The 19816-nt window shown below is 39.7% G+C and overlaps 1 protein-coding gene across 1 annotated transcript; it reads right to left on the bottom strand.

Annotated features, from left to right (window-relative positions):
- Window positions 1–818: 818 nt before the first annotated feature.
- Window positions 819–18850, bottom strand: T265_14092 (hypothetical protein; the record flags this gene model as incomplete). Its single annotated transcript, XM_009171987.1, has 5 exons — window positions 819–1191; window positions 3160–3236; window positions 14753–14875; window positions 18496–18699; window positions 18740–18850. Coding segments are annotated over 5 exons (657 nt in total), but the record flags the coding sequence as incomplete, so codon positions are not given.
- Window positions 18851–19816: the final 966 nt, after the last annotated feature.

Below are 19816 nucleotides of genomic sequence, written 5' to 3'. Positions count from 1 at the left end.
GCCACGTCGCCAGGTGGGAGCAAGAATGTGTGGCCCCAACATGTGAGCTTAAGACAGATTCTACTTTTTATTTAAGTTTCTGAAGGTTATACCCTTTCTACAAGCATTCTTCTCAAGTCATAAAGTTGGGAAAGATCCGTTTTGCTCTCAGTAAGTTTTCAAGACGTAGAAAATCTACTATACTTTTGCAACGCCTGAGTTCACCCTCCATATCTGAAGATGTCAGTGGTTTGAATATGGTAGGTGACTGTGTGATTGCACTCTCGCCATAATCTCCTCAATCGAAGTGTCATGAATTAATTGTGGCATGAAGAGTGTGGTTGATCTTTCAGCTACGGAAACTCTATAGTTGTTTACAATGTGTCATCAGCTCAAAAAGAGATGAAGCCAACCAAAAAGGAAAATATGTCACTCTCACGCTGAGGCAAGGCCAAATATGTAGTTCGTAGTACTGATTGGGGTTTGTGGCACATTTCGCTTCTAAAATGTTGGTTGAGAACATCCTCGAATGCCTCGATTAATCATGTTACACAAATCTGACGTGTCTTTATTCAAAAGCTAATTTGATTTTCGAGGGTGCGTGTTGGCTACCAGCACTTTGTTCGTGAAGTCCTTTTTTGTTTCGGATATGCCTAGTTGGATTCGTTCTCCATAAAACAGAGTTCACGTACAGCCGACACAAACTCCTTTTCTAAGCAAACAGCCCAAATGCTCTTCTCGGTGAATGTTACAGTCGTCCAGAACTGCTATTCGTATCATCTACAAATAATATCCAGCATTGTGTGACGCCATTTGTTGGCTGACTTGTAAATGATAAGCTTTTATTCAAGTCACGAATGATAACAGAATTAAATATGTCATAAACAATAGGGATTAGATGGCAAAAGGTGAAAATGTTTTGTGAACTGGTGAATAATATCGAGAGACTACAATCAGATGTCACTGCTCTTCTGGATGCTCGGCCAACCTTGAAAACATTTCATTGGCGGAAGCGAATGATAGAAGAAGTAAAGCACTCAATTCGTAGAAAAGTTTCTGAAAATGCGGTCTTAGTGACAGCACCGAAATGTATTTCCTGAAAGACGTGTAGGGTTTGACGGTTCGGAATCTGTAGGACCAGTTTTATCACTCGGCAGGGCAAAACCATTCTTATCAACCGGTGATTCGGAAGCGGAACTGCTGAGCAATGTCCTAAAATTGAAGACCAGTAGATTGATTACGTAATTTGCAAATTTTTGGGGTGAAAATCGAGGGAAGGCAAAGCTGGTATGAGAAGTCGCGCTGTTTACATGTAGCGAACATAAGACCACTGTTAATGTACTACAAAAACACTAGGCAATTTTGTGTGCACTAATGGATCTTGTCCTCACATACATAAGGCTAGACCACAGAAACTTACTTATTCAAACCTCAAGAACAGAAAATAATGCGAATTCCACTTGATAGTCAACAAGTCCAATGATGTCACCAGGCTGGTATCTAAGATATGCGTTATTTACACAATGATTTTACAAAAGCAGTCAGAGTTATTTAATAAAACCTTTAACTGAGCTTTCCGCTGCTTAGCTAAGAGGTTATTCTACAAAAGAATATTCAAAACTGCAGTATTATTCCTCAGTACCGAATTATGGGAAACGAAATATTGCTTTTGAAAGCATTTATGTATTAGCAATATTATTCGCGGTGCTACTGGCACCCTATTCAATTGTTACCATTTAACGCAAGCATGTCACACTGAGCATAGCCGTGTTTTGAATCAGCTGGAGTTGAATTGCTGGACTTTATGAAACAAACTTTGATGACTCAGCAGAATGCACAGTAATTTTAGCTCCTTCCCGAAATAGGTGACGATATTTGGACGTTAATCGATGACCTTGGACAAGAGAATGTACACCCATCTTGTGTTTTCACTCACATGTTAGCTGTCGGTGCAATCAATTATAACAAACAAAATTCAGCACTGAGTTCACACCGTATTCATTACATAATTCAGTGCAATCTTTCCCAAAGTTGCGCTCAGATTATTAAAACAGGGAGTGCTCTGCTTAGACGTGATGCCAGAGAAAGCGTTCTAAAATGATGTACTCTGCTTTGTTTACCGTCTTTTTTCTCAAGTAAATCAGCATAGCCAGAAATTCCCATCTATTGTTTCTATGCGGAATTTCATAAACTGTATGACATCTAAAGCCTTTTAAAGCAAGTTGTTTTTTGAAACAAAATAGTGAGTCATTCACTTTGTTGCTCTGTCAAAAGAACCCTATCGAAATGCCCCTTATTTTCTTCTGGGGATGAGCACTGACTTGAGGCTTAATGCAAACATTTTACGGAGCCTCCCGTGTTGCAAGACTGGAATAAATCTGAAATAATCTCCAACTTATCGGTATAGTTATGCACCTTGAGAAAGGCCGAAAAGTATTTCATATAGTTGCATAATGGATTAAGGCGGCACTTGGTAAATGGGTTAACCCCGTTTAGACAAGATATAGAGCTGAGGAATTTGCACATTTTATGGAAGTTACAGTATAAGTACGAGTTCGTAAATTAGGAGCAATCTTTTTTCTGTGGCTGAGACTACCCATACGCAAAAAGGGATAGGCTCAGCTGTTACATTGACAACAAGGTTTAAAAAATTTCATGCAAATGGAGGGTGACCCTGATCATTTTTTTTCAGTGCTTTGGCGAACCTGTCAATCCAGCAAATGAGCACAAAATTACTCGGAAATATGGCGAGTAACTTTCAGAGTAGGAAGTGTTTAATAACCCCATCATATTGTTGTGTATCACTTTGTGCGTACAAAGCCCACCGCTAAATACAGAGCCACCGCATCCAACCTGTCAACAAATAAGACTACTGGGCCAACACATTGTGCGAAACGGGCACTGAATGGTTGCAATACCCACTTTGCAATATATAAGATTATCGTAAATCAAACGCCTGAGCGTATCGCAAGTGCGTTATCATATCGGCAAAATGGGAATGAGGGCAGATTGATCACAATGTACCGTATCATATCACTTCCCCTCGTGCACTACAATGATGCCTGAAACATATTTACTTCAAATGTCATGATAGAATAAAACCGTTTGATAGATAATCTGAGTAACTAAGGTGGAAAACTATTCATCACTGTTGAAATAATGCCAAAGTCAAAAACTTACTCCGCAACAGAATGAAACATAGCATCAACATTTTGGCCAGTTTTGGCACTGGTTTCCCAAAAGAGGGCACCGCATTCCTGTTGAATGTGCAAAATTTTACGAACAAGTAAAGCGTAGTCCATAAAACGTACAGAAGCACCGACGTATTATTAAAATATTTGGAAATCAACCTCTTCTACTTGGAGTGGCCTTGTTGCGTGGGTGAGTGCATCGTGCTTCCGAGTTTCCACTGCATACCCGATTCCAAGAACCGTCCAGATCAGGCAGTTTATACGCTAGAATGGACTCCGATATGTGTAGCCCCATTTTCATTTTAATTCCAAACTTTTTCACTCACGGTTAACAAAAAATATAATGCACTTTTTATCAGTTGAATAAACCAACTAATTCATCTTTATTTACGTTGTCCTATAGTAGCGAGTTATCCTCATGTCCAGACGCTCATTATCTGTTCCGTCCGCTGAAACATATAATACGGAAACTGGATTTGGCTATTATTAGATCTCAGCAGCAGCGCACGTATTTGGCCGTGTCGAAAATATTATTTGCGGGGTCAGGTTGTCCTTTGTTCGCTGAAGAGAACTGAATTATCTCATCTGGACGGACAGATGTGTTCACGCATGAGCGATGTAATCGGTATGCCCAGTATCTAGAACGACGATTTAGTAAAGATCCTAGTCGTGACGATCGATTGATCCTTCTGTCTTTCTCGGTGTTGGCCAAATCTGCCACATCGCTCAAGCGTGAACACTTTATTTGTTCAGACACAATTTGGATGTCCGGCGTGTTTTGCTACAGTGCTTTTAGCCCGCATGTTTCGGTTTTGAGAATTTGGGGGTTCTGGGACGCGCTTAGGGTGCACTAACAAGCACCAATAGAATAAAATACCCTCACTTCAGTAGGAATTGTCTCAAATAGTTATACAAGGATATCAGGAAGGCCTGTCAAATGAGAGTGGTGCAAATGCAACATCTAGGCACGAAACAGCTTCACATAACCCACCAGTAAATGAGCACTTGTGATTCAGTGTTTATTAACCATCAAAACTCAATTTCTCTTCCTATGATTAACGTAACCATTTCCTTTTATAAAAATTCCACATGTATATGAAACCAACCAATATAAGCTGATTCAAAAGTTATACCAAGAGGACTGAGCCAAACTGTGCACCGGTTGCGAAAACGTATCGGCGTTTCTACTCAATAAGGAATGAATATTCATTTCACTCAAACATTCCAATGATGATCGATTCGTAAAGTCAAGCAGACATACAGTAACTATACCGCCTCGCAAACGAATGAAATGAGAAGTAACTTGAACTTTTCGAGAATTTTTGGATTTCCTTAACAAGCTCGATGGCGGAATATAGGTAAAGCTCTCTCATAGTAGCTAGTACAATGAGAAAATATATAAAAAGACATGGTTTTTTATTCTTTCATCGACTAAAAATACCAACAGCTTGCATTGTATATTCACAGAGATAAATTTCGCTATAGGACTGGTTTATTCTTTGATAAGGGTACAATAGAATTTGAAAGTCTTCCGTGCTCTCCCCCTCGCTGAATATCTGTCGATGAACACTTAAAAAGGCTGTACGAATTCTACCGTATTTACTTGGGTTAGTAATTCCACCAAGCGAATCTAGTTTAATCAGCATTTAACCGGACACAAGCTTTTTCACCTAGCCTCTACACTTTGTACAGTCTGTCCAACACACGAAAGCTGCCGGTAAAATATACGAACATATTATAGGGAACGGCTTCTGGGAACAATATTTTAAAAATTCGGGAGCAGCATAAGTGAATCCCCTGAACATTGGACAGATTAAAAATAAACGCTTCAGAATTTTGCGTCGCTTGCTTTCAAATATTATAAACAATGGTAGCGTCTGCTCATGTGGCTAGTCGAGTATACTGTTGATCTGCACAATGAAAATGACTACAACGCACCGTTCTTGACTGAATTGTGCACACTGATATAAAATCATAAATTTAAGAAAGCTTGAATTTAAAAGGGTTAAAGTAAGCTCCAACCCCCGAGAATGATTAACTAGTTGGACGCTGGAAAAATACAATGTTACAATAAAATGTGCAATAGAAACGCAGGTTTGTAAAACGCGTCCATCGCCCCTACTCACGTCTCACTAATACAGCTGTTTGCTGTGGCATACTTGTCCTTGTAGATATCATCACATTCAATTTACCTACATTCGCCGTAGGTAAACAGTTGAACGATCAGAGCTATTATCTCTGAAATTCTGGCACTAAAATGCCAGTGCGTTCGGAAGGTATATCAACCACTGTGACAACTAGGAATGAATGCTTGAGCTAGACGACACACCGCCTTGTCGGCTGAAAGGAATTCAGCTGTGAACCCGAACAGCAGAAGACACTTTTTCGAAGTTTGTGTGGATTATCTGGCACAGAACGCCTGACGTGTGTAGGAAAATGTGTCCAATAGCTAAAGATATACAACCCACAAACTTGCACAATCTGAAATAAGTTCTTTGTATTTTAGATGACCCTTATGAATCAGTTTCTCAACCCCCCACCTTAATCCAACTTTCGAATTAATTGCGTTGGAGTAGAATGGAGTATGCACAAATTGGAGGGCAGGAAAACGCTCCTAAGTGACCGCAGACGTTGAGCAAATCTCACTTGTGCTAGTGCATTCTAGTGCCGATAAGTATGTTACTGTATCATGCAAATCCACGTCCCACAGAATGGAGAAACATTGTTTAAATGGACGAATGCAAAGTGACCAAACCGGACACGTATGCCTCCATATGTTGAACCTACCTGAGCCAATCGTACACACAGTGAAAAGGATGTCACTCTTATATTGAATAACACTTTGGGTTTTCAAGAGTGCTTTTGGAAGTTTCGGTTTATGGACTGAAAATTGAATTGAACATGTCATTCGTAGGAGAAAGGGGCTTAGACAAACGCATACTTGCAAACTTAAACAATTCTGAAAGTCCGAGGAACATCCGCGAGTGGTTAAGAAAAGCTATACTGGGTGACACCAAAACTAGTACGCTTATCATAACACAGTGAATATGGTTGTTGACTGATTCGCTGTAACCTGATACACATCTTTTCATGTTACGCCCACTAATAGAAAACTCACTGAAAACCATAGAGACCCATTTCAAGGAGATAGTGTATGCCTCGCGCTTGTCTCACTGTTTATATGGAGTCAAGGTAACGCAGTTTGAAACTAGAAAAATACAGCTTGCGCCAAATCAAAACCGGTGGAAAGATAACGGTCCTGAGCCCCGATTAAGGATGTTATGTTTGTCCGTGGACAATCTGATTTTGGTTAGACTAGTGTGTAGACTGTCCTAAATGCGTCCTAAATGTCATTCTTCCCTGTCAAAAGAATGTCTCGTTTAGTTGCCCTAAAATATTGCTTCCGAGAGTACCTTGTGGCTGTGCGCAGGAGAAGTAGATAGATAATTTCAGTTGAGGTTTCATCACGGCAGTTAAAGCAGTCAGTGCTAAAAAACCAGAAAGTATTGTGTAGTTGATTCATTATTTGCCGGTATGCATTTCGCAAATCATTTGAGGAATTGAAACACGGGCAGAATGTGATGCCATGCTTTTTACTTGACTTGTATTTTACAATATAAGATACGTTTTTCAATAAGACGGGTATTTCAAGCTCTTCTGTCGTAAAAAAAGCGAGTTATGCTTCATGAAAACATATCGAGTTTCTGTTGGAGCCGTGATTACCGCTGTCATATCCTTCAGTAGGTTTTGTTAAACGGTCGTTCTGATTAGTGAGTAATCTAGAAAATATAACTATGTTTGGTTGACCATCCGGCTGCTACGGAGTAATTTGAATTGCAAGCAGTAAACATTTTACATAATTTTCCACAATAAATATCCCGCTTCTAAATCCTCTAAAATCCTACTGGTGAACGTGCTTATTTGTTGCGAACAGCGAGGTGCAGGACGCACATTTGTTGAGGCCTGGTTTGCATATAACCAATCATCCAGTGACGTGCAATGCAATCAGACCAAGATTAAATGCCTCGGTTTTCGCTGTCATCAGGATAAATTGAGATTAAACGATCAAGTAATCAGCCAGCCTTAGACATAGGTGGCTAGGAAAAAGACCAGGCCAACCGGCAAAGTTATAAAATAGATCGACTGTTCAAGAAACCTTATAAGAAAAAGGATTTGTTAGTAGAAATGAAGTGCATTACGCAGTTTTCTCATATTATCTGTCTTAACTACAGAACCTGTATATAGCTAAGTATCGAAAACAAGAAACAAAAAAAGAACAGTACACAAGCTATATAACGGGCTAAATAGTATAGCAGTCGTGACGTAATTAAAGATTTGTTGTTCAGCAATGGTACCTTATTGCTGATAGTAATAGATTAGGAGCATGTGTTCACTCAGTTTCTGGCATGTTTGCCGTGCTAAACTGCAAGCGTTCAATTGCCATTTGAGAAGTTAACGATGAGCTGTTTCGAAGGCGTCTTCGTGCAGCCACATATGTCTAAACAGAATAGTTAGCAACATCCAAAAAACTCTGATGGAACAGACTAACAAATTTCGACTTTTGATACCTTTCTGAGCTCGGCGGCCCAATTTTACCCCATTTGCTTTATATCGTCCCAAAATGGTAATAACTCTTACAAAGCCATTGCCAAACTCGGAGAACAAGTCAAGGACTTGAAAATTCACATTAGTTAGCAGTATTCCACAAAACTGCCGTCCTCGATTATGTACAATGAATTCATTATAACATTAATCTCATCGTGCAATTTAAGGCAGTCCACCACTAAATTCTCATTCGATAAATGTCTTGTGTTGCGCCCACTCAAGTGACGTTGGAGATAACACTAACCATTCCTTCGGTGTTTTCCTGAATCGTGCAGCTAACATCAAATGCGAGGCAACTGCTTTCAGATATACGGTTTGATAATGCGATAAATGAACTACTGTTTACCATGTCTTATCGGTAGTTCTCTGAGATGACTGCAGTCCATAAACTGTTAAAAGTTATGAGAAGTGAGACATTTACTCCTCACGGTCACTCAGTTGGCAACTCCGTCTTAACACATACATTATGATCGAAAGTTACGAAAGGAATCCAGATGTGCAGCAGTGCTCCACAAAACAACTTTCACATCGAAAAAAAACTAGAAGCCCTGATGTTTGGGTCACCGGATTCCTTGAGATTTAGGTGGCCCAACCAATGGCTACAAGATGCCTCTTTGTTACTTTTTAGACAAAACAGTTTGCAGACGCGATGCACAGAATTTTACCACCGAAATTAGGTGAATGAAGACTAGGATATGTGTCAGTAACTAGCTCACGAAATTTCAGCATGCATATTCAAGCGGCGAATTCGCCATACAGCAGTAGCACAAACTTGTTTCCGGAAAAAGCAGACTGGTAAAACGTTTTGATGAGTGTCACTTTTAATACCTTGCATTGCAGCAATTCATTTAGACAATTTCTCCCTCATTACCATTATTGCGTTCGGAAGTGTGGTCCGAAAAAAAGTGTTAGCCACAAAAAATAGACAATTATCTCTGAAGCACACAAAGCCAATTGAATTATCAGACGTCAATTTATAAAAAAGTTACGAGTTTCACAGTTCGCAGCACACTGTAAGCTGTATTTTTTTACTGCGGGAGTTCTGGAAAAACTGGACTTATACTGAACTCGAAATACTTATTCAGGCACAATGATAATGTGATAGGTTCCAAGTGCTGGGAAGAAAGTTCCATTTAAATATACGTAAAAAAGTGTAAGCTCGTTACATCGGATAGGCGATGAATGCTTTGGCACAGGCACTAAGGGATCTGAATACATTCTAAAGGATGAGCATCGACCGCAAGAGTAGCAGCATTTTTGTTCAACAGCAAGCGGTGTGGTCAATGTGCCAAATTTTGTTTCGTTCAGTAATAGGCACAAAACATATGACCTGCGTATGAAGCGTAAAAGCGTTCGCATGTCGCCATTCTCAAGGAAACACGAGATATTCTTCATGGACGTTCGATCAATTGCTGCATCTCAGGGGCTCAGGGGCCACAGAGCAATTATCCCATTACATATATATATATATATATATATATATGAATTCGCAAATTTGTCGGGCTGGTAGTGTGACAGTTTTTTCTGATGATGTAAGTCCGTTCCCTTCAAAAAAACCGTACAGGTCCAAGTCATTTATGGATATCCTTTTATGGTTGCGGAATATTACTACTTCCGAGTTTTTGTTTCTCCAACTATCACACCAAGAAGAGGGAAATGCCGACGCAGTGTGACGTAAACTGGCATTCAGTTTGTTGTTGCCGCCGGAACGCAAACGCATACAAACACACGTCCGCCAAACAGATTTCATTTTATCGCGATATAATGGTAAAACTATAGTGGCTAGAGACTCCTCTAGAAAACAACCTAGGTTATTTCAATCCACCACTCAGCAAGTTTGATAAATGAATTCCCAAATGTAGGCTATCTACCGAATTTGCCAACATAACCTACTATTAAAAGGCAAAAGGCTAACCGAGGAGAAATTAGAGGCACGGATAAGCACACGGGTAGACAGTTCTTGTTTCTGTACCAGCTATAAAGTTAACAGAAAATCCGAATAGCCCATTGCTGATTTTACCCAGCCTTGGACCCATAAGGTAAATGTAGATTTCGAATAGAAACTAAAACTGATGTCGCTAATCGACATGCTCCATTCGGTCAAACGCTTTCCTTTGAAGCTCACGAACCTTCAGGAACCCGTTCACCTCGCCTGTTCCAGACATAGACGAGGGATTGTGAGGTGTAACGAATTAAAACTCGTACAATTTTCCTCAGGATAACCGTACTAATAATTTATCTTTATTCACAATACCTATAATATGTGAGTCAATGTAGACCCACGCTCACTGGATAGTACTCTCTACCAAGATTGCCCACGAAGATACTCACGCTGGAAGTAATCCCAAAGGAAATGAATATATTTAGACACCTTGAAAAGCTTTCATTTTGAAATATCCGATTTTTTCCTTTAAAACCCAACAAACTGAGATGGCACGCTGCAAGAATTTTGATCTAGACACACTCACGGCTTGATGGTGACCATAACTCATGGACCGCCAACGTAAGCACAACCTTCAAGCCTCTTGAGTGAAGTTTCCGGCGCATGCGTTCATTCCATACAATTACACTGATGGCGGAATTCCGAGTTCCATAAGATACACAAAGTTACAATTCACTAGCACAGTCTGCATCGGCTATCAAACAAATCAGTCAACTCGATTACCATACGTCTTTGTCCTTCAAAGGGCTTATTCAACTGCAATATAACGGCGATTTTGCTACGATGACATCAAAGATGAGTGGCAGAAACGGTGCTTACAAAACAATCCCGCATGGTTCAATATATAACTGGAGTCCGTCAACAAGGTCCACAGGTCACCCCAATTTTCAGGGTTTTATTTAGGGCTACAAGAGAACTTTCAGTTTAGCTCGACAGGGGTGCCTGCTGTAAAGCTACCTCTGGGTTCGTAAGGATTATTCAAACAAAAACGGCAATAAGTTTGGAGAATATTAAACCTCTCCAAGTGAAACCCGCGGATGGGCATGCCTTGATTTATTGGCCCTGTATGCCACTAGTTTACCCACATTTGTCGGCGTATTAAATTAATAAACAGAATCAGCGTGGCTACATACTCTCTCAAAAAGTCAAATACGGTTGTTAATTACCCGATGTCTCATTTGCGAATTACCACTGGGCGACCCTCAGGAATATTGATGAACCAAGACTTAATATGCTATGCTCAGGCCAGAGAAAAATTCCAGTATTTTAATGAGGAACAAGAAAATGAAGTCAGCATTTCTAAATATACCATCAATTTTCGCTTAACATGGCTAATAAAAAAACCCCACGGAACGTCGTATATCGAGTCATAGTCATATCAGGGACTGAAACATTCAAAACCATCATGGATTACCAAAAGGGCTCACGTGCTTAGTGGCTAGTCAGCTGTTATCAAGCAAATCCACCTTGAATGCCAGCTATTGATAAGCACATATACATAACAGATGGACGTTACTTTTTCGATGAAACCTAGCTTTGTAGTTGCAGTGGCTCTACGGACTAGACTTTCCGCAGCTTTGGTCCTCAGTAGCTCTCCATCTCAGAATGGTTATTGGGCAGCGGCGAGGCCAACGGCGCACTGACTACTTCCCTACGATTGGTCCCAAGACGTTTGTGTGCGAACTGTCAAGCTCGTAGAACAGATTAACAGCAACAACATCTACAACCCAAACTATCATTACTTCGACATATTCCCGTAAACGTTAGCCTGCACAAGAGTGCACTGTGATTCCAGATATGGCGCACTGACACACCGCCACCTATACGGTCATCTTTTACATCGGACAAACCAATGGTCTGTCAGTGATTTCGTATATTTGAAGTCGAAATTTTAGAAACCAGACATATCATTTTCGCAGTATTTTGTGTCGCTTATATATCAAAACAAATGCTCCAAAACCATGTTCAGGGTGTGGGAGCGGAGGTTAGACACCAGACACTAGACTCTACTCGTTACTCTCACGCCTGATCAAAAATATACAGCTTTATGCTGGTAACTGTGCGTTTTATAGGAGCAAGTGGTTGATTAAGAATCATATACGTCAACCACCGATAAACCCACAATGAGCCACAAAGTAATCATCAGTGGAACGTCATAAATACCTTTTGTATTTGGCATTTGCTTGAACCTGAAACCATACTACTAGGTAGCATTAGTACATATCTGCGGTGGAAATTATTCCTACGCATGTGAGACGCTAACCTGCTTCCCCAAAAATAGATCGCCACGGGGAGAACTGCATGGTTTCACTGAAACCAAGGGAAACAGAACACAGTTTGCCACCATGTCAAGATCGCCTGGTAGCATCTTTGCCTGGTAATCTTATCCCGTCTGATTGACACTGGCATTGGCAAACCTCTCATAAAAACACTTAGTTCCTACCTAACGAGTGCAGTCATTTGTTTGTTCAACCACATTTGATCGTCGGACATTTTGAAATACAAGCCAAATTTATATATGCGCACGTAAGTATACATGTATAACCATGTATTTTTCCTGCTCACTGCACAGGTGTTTGGGCTGTAATTCCCGGGTAAACAAGTCTAAAAAAAGTAGTCATTTAGGAAGATCTAATGAATGATCTCAAAGTATATGAAGAAGTAACAAAACAAGAAGTTAAATAACGGTAGCACAGGTCTCTGTCAACAAATAGAATCTGGGCAGTGACTGAACAAACGAGGCTTCCGTACCTCAAAGGCTATAAAGCCAGTGATGGTCAGACATAGAACCTAAATTTGCCGCGAACCAAAATTATCAAAAATAGATTTTTACTATCTTTATACTACAATAAATACCTAACGCTCAGCAAAAAATGAGATCATTGTAAGGGATAACATAAAAAAAACAGAAAATTTTTTTTTCGGGATTTTCGAGCATTGTCATATCCCTAAAGACAAATGAGAATATTGTGTAGTAAGTGTATCCAATCAGGTTTCCTCAAACAGCGCATAATTCATCGTTCAAAACTTGAGTTGATGGTTTGGTAAAAACAAAAATTGCTGATCTACTAATAGCGCCATCGAGAAACCACAAAACGACTGTAAAGCGTCGTCATATGCGACTCGGATCTCAAACCGTAGAGAAATTTTCGCTTGAGAGTCAGGTAAAGGATTGAAAGAATGTTCACGAACTGAACTCAGTGACCTTCGAATAAGGTTAATTTATCCAGAAATACAGCAGGAAGAGTTTATAAACCTGCTACTGGCAGTCATTTACTAACTTTGTCGAACCGATCATATAATTTTCGTTGGTAATCCCAAAACAGCTTTCAATGGCAATGACCATAATTTACGGCGATGCAAAGTTCAGTTAAGTCTCAGGACGCCTTCGACACTTGGAAGCGAGTACAGTTAACCAGCTTCAGTAACAGACACCGGTATCATAAAAAATCACAAAACTACTCTAAACTGTTGTGCGCCGACAGAAATGCCGATGAATGTAATAAGTCTGATGGGTTCAGACAATGAACAACAAATCAAAAGATATGAGTGACAAACTTAAACAAGTGCATCACTATCAGCTGTGTGAATCAGCTTATCCCAGACCTTGTTTGGATAGGAAGCCAAAGTTCGCAGTCAACCTAGGGTTCTCATCTAGCTTGGGGCAATAATTACAGTAAGTGTCTTATTACGTTTGCCCCCATGAATACAAACTTAGGGCTCAAAGCCTGGTTGGAATAGGTCAAAGACCATTTGGTGTAGGTGAGAGAAATGTAACATCTAGAAATATACAGAAGGGAAGAAGTAGAGTTGCAATCATATCAGGGTAATGTTAATGAATGGATGACCATCCTGTGTCGGATATATATGTTGTACTGCAGGCGAATACCGCCAAGTTTATTAATGACTGATTCAAACCACGTATTTAGATTACTGCCTGAAGTTAGCTATAACAGCTGTTGTGACACTATAGTAAGTAACCTCTTATGTCTGAGTGTCAGTGTTTTTATCGTAAACTGAAAAGCTAACATGGGAAGTCAGATCGGGTGTCAGAATGCCCATAAGGAGAACAAAAATTGAAACATAACATTCTCTGTCTCATATTTATGGAATGAAAACCTGTAACCGTTTCAGAAAACCTCGAGAGCAACACAGCGTTACCATTATTCAGGAAGAGGCATTGCTTCTAACAAAAACAGACGTAAGTGTTCCTCAATACGGTCAGAGGTAATATTTTAATGAAACGTGGTGTGGATACCAGAGACGAAGGAAAACCATCCATGTTTTATAGTGTAGATGTATATCCCCAATACATGTAATATTTATCGGACCAATTCACCCACGCAACGACAACTATACGCAGTTGAGCGTGGTATCCGGATTTCAGCTGTTCCTGCAGCAACATACTTATCACTTAATTGAAAACTCATGGTTGGGTAGCCATGAAATATGCGGAATTTTCAACGTAATTTAAGTCTTCCGGAGCAGACGGAATTCCGTTCATGCAGACAAAATTTTGTGCTCGGTTGTTAATCTTATAGTAGCGTGATTTGCAAGCAGACACACTATAACTATGAACGCTTAAATGACTCTAACAGTAACGTTTTTATTTCGACATTCAGACCTATTGGCTTCAGTTAGGATGTGCTAATCTACAGAAAAAGAGGCATCCACGTTGACTGAACTTTGTCGTCCCCGTTCTATAGTAAAACACGGACTCACAATGGAGTCAGGACTTGTCGTCAGAAAGTTTCTTCCTTAAGAAAACGCCCAAAAACATATGCATCGGCAAGATACTAACTCTATTCTGTTGCCACTTGTGCGTAAATGAATTAGTCGACAAACGGAGTGAAACTTACAACTTGATGATTCCGAGCTTAACGGAAACTCTGCAATGTTACCTACGCTAGAAATAGTCCTTGTGTTAAGCTCAAGCAAAATACTACTTATTCCGTGTGAAATCGACAAATGTAGATTGTATTCTCACAGATCAAAACATAAAAACATTGCTTTCGTAGTCTCAGACACCGCTCACTTTCGCCACACGTTCGCCATCCCGTTTGCTCACCGCGCGTTCTCGAAGTTCGTCGGCTTTGTTGCCAGCCAGCAGTAGCAATGTTTTTGAATCCGCATTAGCGGTGATCTCGTCCATCCATGACTGAAACAAACCGTGATGTAAATTCAAAATATAGATGAAAATGCTTGCTTAATCATCCTCAATTCGGGGATTAAGACTCGTTAGAAAGCTTGAATAAAAATTAAGATTTGATGAAGTTTGATAGCAACATCAGAACTGTTTGATAATTCGCTTTGTTGGTTCAGAAATCTTAAATATTGTTCCTCAGATTAGCAAATACTTGCAAATAATTGGCATGGAGTATTAATTAAGATTATAGTTAATATCTACAAAATAAATGAGGCACCTTTACGGTTTACATAAACGTTCTAGTAAAAACCTATTTGATTAATAACCTGGTCTCGAGTGACTCAAAGAAATTTACTCACCCTTCTTTTGAGAGGACTTTTAAACTACACCACTACAACAACGGAATCTGCAGAACATATTATATAACGATTATTATCAAAATTTAGAAACTTATGCACAATGAAACTAAGGTTTCAGTAAAACTAATTCACTTGCTAGAAATCAATAATCGGTGTGGTTATCGCTGAATTTACAAATTATGTGATTTCAGGATAAACCACATTTTATGCTCTCATGAACATTAATTATCTCAACTTTGTAGGTCTTTGCATTGTTATGGGTGGTATTTTCTCCTATTGTACTAATATCATAAAGTCAAATGAAATGGTTTGTTAATTGCTTGTACGCAAATCCTCGACTTCACAATTTGCCCCAACTTATCTAAGTTCGATGATGCTGCTTGTAAGGGAAAGCTGGTATATGAAAATACTCGTGGTAGAGAGTCTTGATGCTTGAAGCCCAAAAGCCCAGATGAACTGTTCATCAAAAGTCATAGTTCACTTATAAATGCAACCACTTGACTATTTCAACCGTTCATCACGCTAAAACATAAAGTCAAACGTTGCATTTCGTAGTAGATAGGCAAGTTCAGTTGACGTTTAATTATCCCTTACCGAGGTAATAAAATGAAAATATTCAATCTACACGAGACATTTGAATTAAAACCTTCCTTTTATTTTATGGCCATTAGAAGTTAGACGGAGAAGCACAGGCGAAAAACAAAACTCTTTCCAAAAAAGTGATAGAAAAGTTTGCGTCATCTAGGAGGCTAGAATATTTTCGCGAAAGAATTGTCCGTTTACCTGGTCATAGACAAGGACGCTATACAAGTTGGCTGGGCGTTCAACGCATTAATAAAGTATTCGAATCGAAAATGTAGGAAATTAGTCACGCCAAGTACTGTCCAATCCAGGTATTTGGAAGTTTTAGCATTTGGTTCAAGCGTCAGCTTTCTGACAATTCCCATGGGGAATGAGCGTCCTGAACAGAGAGAAAATATTAATTAATCACTCCATATCTACCCCTTTGTCAGTAACAGGGAGCTGTGTTAGCCAGATATCTCACCGCGCTGATAGGCGTAGATTCTTAAGCCTGTGGTATTGAGCAATCAATTTTATACCGTTTTCAGTCAGATATTATTTTGATCGGGATGCCATTCAGGCAATCTTTTGGTTAAATTAGTGATAAGGATATCTCTGATGACCATTGAAAAGTGAGGTGACAAAAGTTGGTTTGACTAAAAGGGATGATCAAAAGATGTCTATGCCCGTCATGAAGGATTTCCATTTGGCGGATGTACACATAGCGTTTAAAAAACCTATCTAACATCACAAATAAAAACATGATTTATTTTGTCCATCGTTGCAAATCCCTACAGTGTGGTTGAGCAAATATACATATCATGAGACCTAATCTAAATGGACGCAGTCACTTAGAGTCAACCATAACCCCCTGCCCCAAGGGGTTCCTCGGAGCACAACAGTTGAAAGCAGTGGTTTGGGTAAAACCTCAATAAACGAGTATCTTTATAAGGTACAGATTTACGGCTCGAAAGGATAATATACGAGATCTTAGTAGTTTAAACTCAGACGTAACTAGCCTCCAGACGAATATTTGTTTTTCTTATGAAGGACTCATCGGTAGGCCAAGGTGAAATTATTTTTTTTCGATGAGAGAATGAAGATTGACTCAACCCGATTGCAAGTGCGCACGTTGTTTCCAGTGCACGCTTGCTGGTGACCATTGAAGGATCAGACAGTATTTAATAAATCACTCTCAGCAGTTTGGCTACAATGACGTGATGGTTCGTATTGGGCAGGTGGTTTCAAACGCATTACTCGCATGTTTAGCTTCTCCGGTTTGCAAGCGCGGACGCTGTGCACAAGCACGCACTCGACATAAAAAACAGGTGTAGTGGTGGCGTCAAACACCACTCTGTAATCAAGGCACGTGAAGTCGGCATTAACCATAAATGGCTACATGCCCACAAATGAGAGGAACCCCGCGTAAACTCTGAATATGGATTATTTGCTGTCTAATTTCTCCTTGGATAGCAAGTATTCTGTCACAAATTTAGTTGGTTCCCTTAGTGCCATCAAGATATCACCTCGAATGACGACATATGGCCTATTCAAAAAACCTATCAGACGGAAGAATAGGTTACATATGTTAGAATATTTCATAATTTAAACGGCACACATAGTGGGCTGAGCATTTGCTGTTCATTCTCAGCCAAATCTGCTTCGACCTCGTTCCATTTATTAATAAGGAAATGACAGGTACATGCCTGGAAATTGTGCTCATCAGAGAATGATGGATTTGTTGAACTAATGCTGATAAAAACAAGACAGAAACTCGGATCCAACCATCCATCCGTGACTTGACTAAAATATCCGAAAGAAATGATAGCATTTGCGTACTGTAGTTTGCAAGAAGAAGCATGAACATATGAAAGAAGAAAGCCTCAGTAGCCACATTTTCTCACGGCTAGCTGAGCGAAATTGAGTTTTGCGGCGTCACAGTTGACCCAAAGTATGTAGATTTACCCGGTATATTTTTCTGGAACTACGATTATACTAAAAGGAGAAATGAAACGTTAAAAATGGGTTGTTCTTTCATTCTGCCGATGAATAAAATTCCGGTAGATTTCTTGGTAAGAAGACCACAATTGGATAAACTTTTGACACTCCCGCAAAATAACGTCCACTCTAAGCTTCCTGGCACTGAAAGTGGCAATCTGGGGCATCTTCAGATTATCTGACTATTCATTATAGCAGATTACCTTTCCGATTTTTATGAGTAGCCCCACAGAGGTGCAAACTGTGCCATGGTTAATATGACATACATGAAATTTGCTGAAGGATAGAGGGTGAAATTTATGCAAAAATATCTAACGAAGTGCATTGTTTGTCAACCACACCACTGGTGAATCAGTCACCTTTTATGAAAATGGTGTTTGAAAGAAAGTTAAAAGGCAATATGCTCAAGCACCCATGAAAATCTTTAGATTTTCACATTTTATGATTTCCAGCAATGGAAAACCGTCTCTTTGCGTCGAAATTCAAAAACTTAGGGTCCGTTGGTTAGAGTAATCCGAAGGGATCTGGTACCACCAATGTCGTTTTAGAAGTATTATCTAAATATTGATAACGGTTACAATGAGAGATTCAAAATATTCTCATCTGCAATTTGGTTCCCTTGCTCATGGAATATAGACGGACGTCAGTTTTAATTGTTCTATCTAAACGTTTATGGCTGGTGCATCTACAAACGACAATAAAATCATCACTCACCTTTGTATGTACAAGTGTTTCCATTCGACTGATGTCATATACTAGAACGACCGCTGGAAACAGCAGATAATGCGGATGCAAATGACACAACCAACCATCGGAATCCCGATAGTAAGATTTTGTTAAGCTCCGGAATTTCTCCTGGCCCGCTGTATCCCATATTTTCAGCCTCACGGGAATGCCGTTTGCGTTCACCACTTTTGCCTGTGAGAACAAGTAAAATACGGAAAGTTTTTCTGCCCACTTTATAGTCGATGCCGACGGTCGAAATGTAGGTTCCTTTGAGAAATATCCTATCCTTGAATCGGATCAATAGGGACGTTTTGCCGACGCATGAATCTCCGACAAGCAGCACCTAATAGAATAGGCAGTGAAGATGGGATGATGAAATTGAGTTCTTAAAAGAAAAAAATCAATCACGGGAAAATGCCCGGCAGGCTCGACGAAAAAGCAATGCAGTAAAACGTAGAATAATATGGCATTATAGGATATGATATTATTGTTACATATCATGAGGTGACATAATATATCGTATTATAATGCAGTGTGTAATATAACTCGGTGACATTTTTTATGGGAATCTTTCCCTGCAGAGGCTGTTTAACGTTGCCCTGCAAACTTATCAGATTCATAACTGATGGGGCGTCTCATGGCCAGAAGAAACTAAAACTGGACTTCGCCCTCTAGACAGGATTCAGTCGGTCTTGTCAGTGACCACGTAAGAACGGCTTCACTGTATTTCAAGTAGAGGGCACCCAAACCTGTATGCACACCAAGTGATAAGCGTACATACACAAAAGGACACAAATACGTGGACGCCAGGTTTCATTGTCGACTAACTTTTGTTCGACAGTGACAGGATTCTGAGATACAATTTGTTGCAGGTTGCCCAGCGAATTAAAGTGAAACGATTTAGAGGAGATTACACGAAACAGCGAAACCTCCAAAGCAAGCCATAGAGTAGCAGTGGATAAGCAAATATGAATGTGTTATCTTTAGCACACAGAAACTGGCTTTTGTTTTGCGAATGCGATTAGAGCAGTTTGACTTTTCTGCGGTATGTTGGTTTTAATCGATCCGTTGGGGTACAAGTCGGATCTAAGACCCATACGCTGCAATCTGTTCATTCGTGCTATACTCTGGTTTCAACTATTTGTTCTTTTTGAAAACATATTTGCTCCGTTTATGACTATTTAATTTCTGCCTTCATCACAGACGTTTTACTGAAATCTTTGTCTCTGGCTCGTTTTCTTACACCATTACATACGTTTGAAAGTGAATTTCAAACCAATCGTCTCATTTCCCGATAAATCAATCAATC

This window comes from Opisthorchis viverrini, assembly GCF_000715545.1.
Source record: "Opisthorchis viverrini unplaced genomic scaffold opera_v5_142, whole genome shotgun sequence".
Taxonomy (NCBI): Eukaryota; Metazoa; Platyhelminthes; class Trematoda; order Opisthorchiida; family Opisthorchiidae; genus Opisthorchis; species Opisthorchis viverrini.
Note: the sequence above shows the minus strand (reverse complement) of the source record. Positions and strands in the feature narration are given on the sequence as shown.